This window comes from Phaethon lepturus, unplaced genomic scaffold, assembly GCF_000687285.1.
Source record: "Phaethon lepturus isolate BGI_N335 unplaced genomic scaffold, ASM68728v1 scaffold37761, whole genome shotgun sequence".
Lineage (NCBI taxonomy): Eukaryota > Metazoa > Chordata > Aves > Phaethontiformes > Phaethontidae > Phaethon > Phaethon lepturus.
Window position 1 is genome coordinate 2394 of NW_010519127.1, and position 906 is coordinate 3299.

Here is a 906-nt window from a genome sequence, read left to right on the forward strand (position 1 = left end):
GGAGCACGCAGGAGCGGTCCGGCTCCTCCACCAAGGACAAGCTGCCTGCCAAGAAGGCCAGTAAAATAAAGCATTCGGAAGTCAGCGCAAAAGCTCCCGCCACCCGAAAGCAGGCTGCCATGGAGAGGAGCAATAAGCTGGCTAGAAAAATGTCTTTGAAAGAGAAGAGAGCCCCGAAAAGGCAGCTGGAGAAGGTGCGGCTCCCCATGCGGAAGGGCAAGGAGAACACGAGCAGACGGGCCGTGCTGCTCCATGAGGAGCTGGCCAAGTCCCTGAAGCAGAAGCCCCTGGGGGAGTCCTCCACGCGGTCACAGAAGATGGCCAACAAGAAGCCCAGCGGTGGGAAGACCCTGACAAGGTCCATGAAGAAGATGCAGGAGAGCAGCGGGTCGCAGGGCAAGAGGAAGCTGAGGGCAAAAGTGGACTGTTCACACAGCAAGCGCTCACGCCTGGACCCGAAATAGCGAAAAACTGGTAGCCATGTACAAACTGATGTATAGTAGTAACCCTTTACCATGCATTAACTAAAGCTGCTTTTATAAGCTGTAGCAAGCCTTTAAAAATCCGCAGTTAAAGGATAACGCCCGTGATTTTAGGCATCGGCAGATGTGTCTCGGACAGAGAAGAGGTCAGCCTGTCTGGCTCTGCTGTTCAGAAGGAAGTTTCTGCAGTTTGAACGTTCCTTGGGTTTTTTAAACTTGGAACCAGGCAGTTTTAGTTAAAAGTACAGTGCCTTATTTATCACTTTAAAAATAAAAATAAGAAGCTCGTCTGTGTGATTTGGAGGCTTGCGTTTTATACTTGAGGCACAAGCACTTGTACTGTAGCAGAAAGAAAACCACCTTCGTGCACGTGAAGTAGCTTTCGGCAGCCTTTGGGTGCACACGAACATTTCCCTTTCCTTCA

At 50.7% G+C, this 906-nt stretch overlaps 1 protein-coding gene across 1 annotated transcript in view; it reads left to right on the forward strand.

The window, feature by feature from the left end:
* LOC104628384 (uncharacterized protein C10orf12-like) overlaps positions 1-464 on the forward strand; it is a gene marked incomplete at its 5' end in the record, with an annotated part of 2801 nt that extends 2337 nt beyond the window's left edge. Inside the window, 1 exon segment of the mRNA XM_010296944.1 lies at positions 5-464. Coding sequence (XP_010295246.1) covers positions 5-464 — 460 coding nt within the window.
* Positions 465-906: the final 442 nt, after the last annotated feature.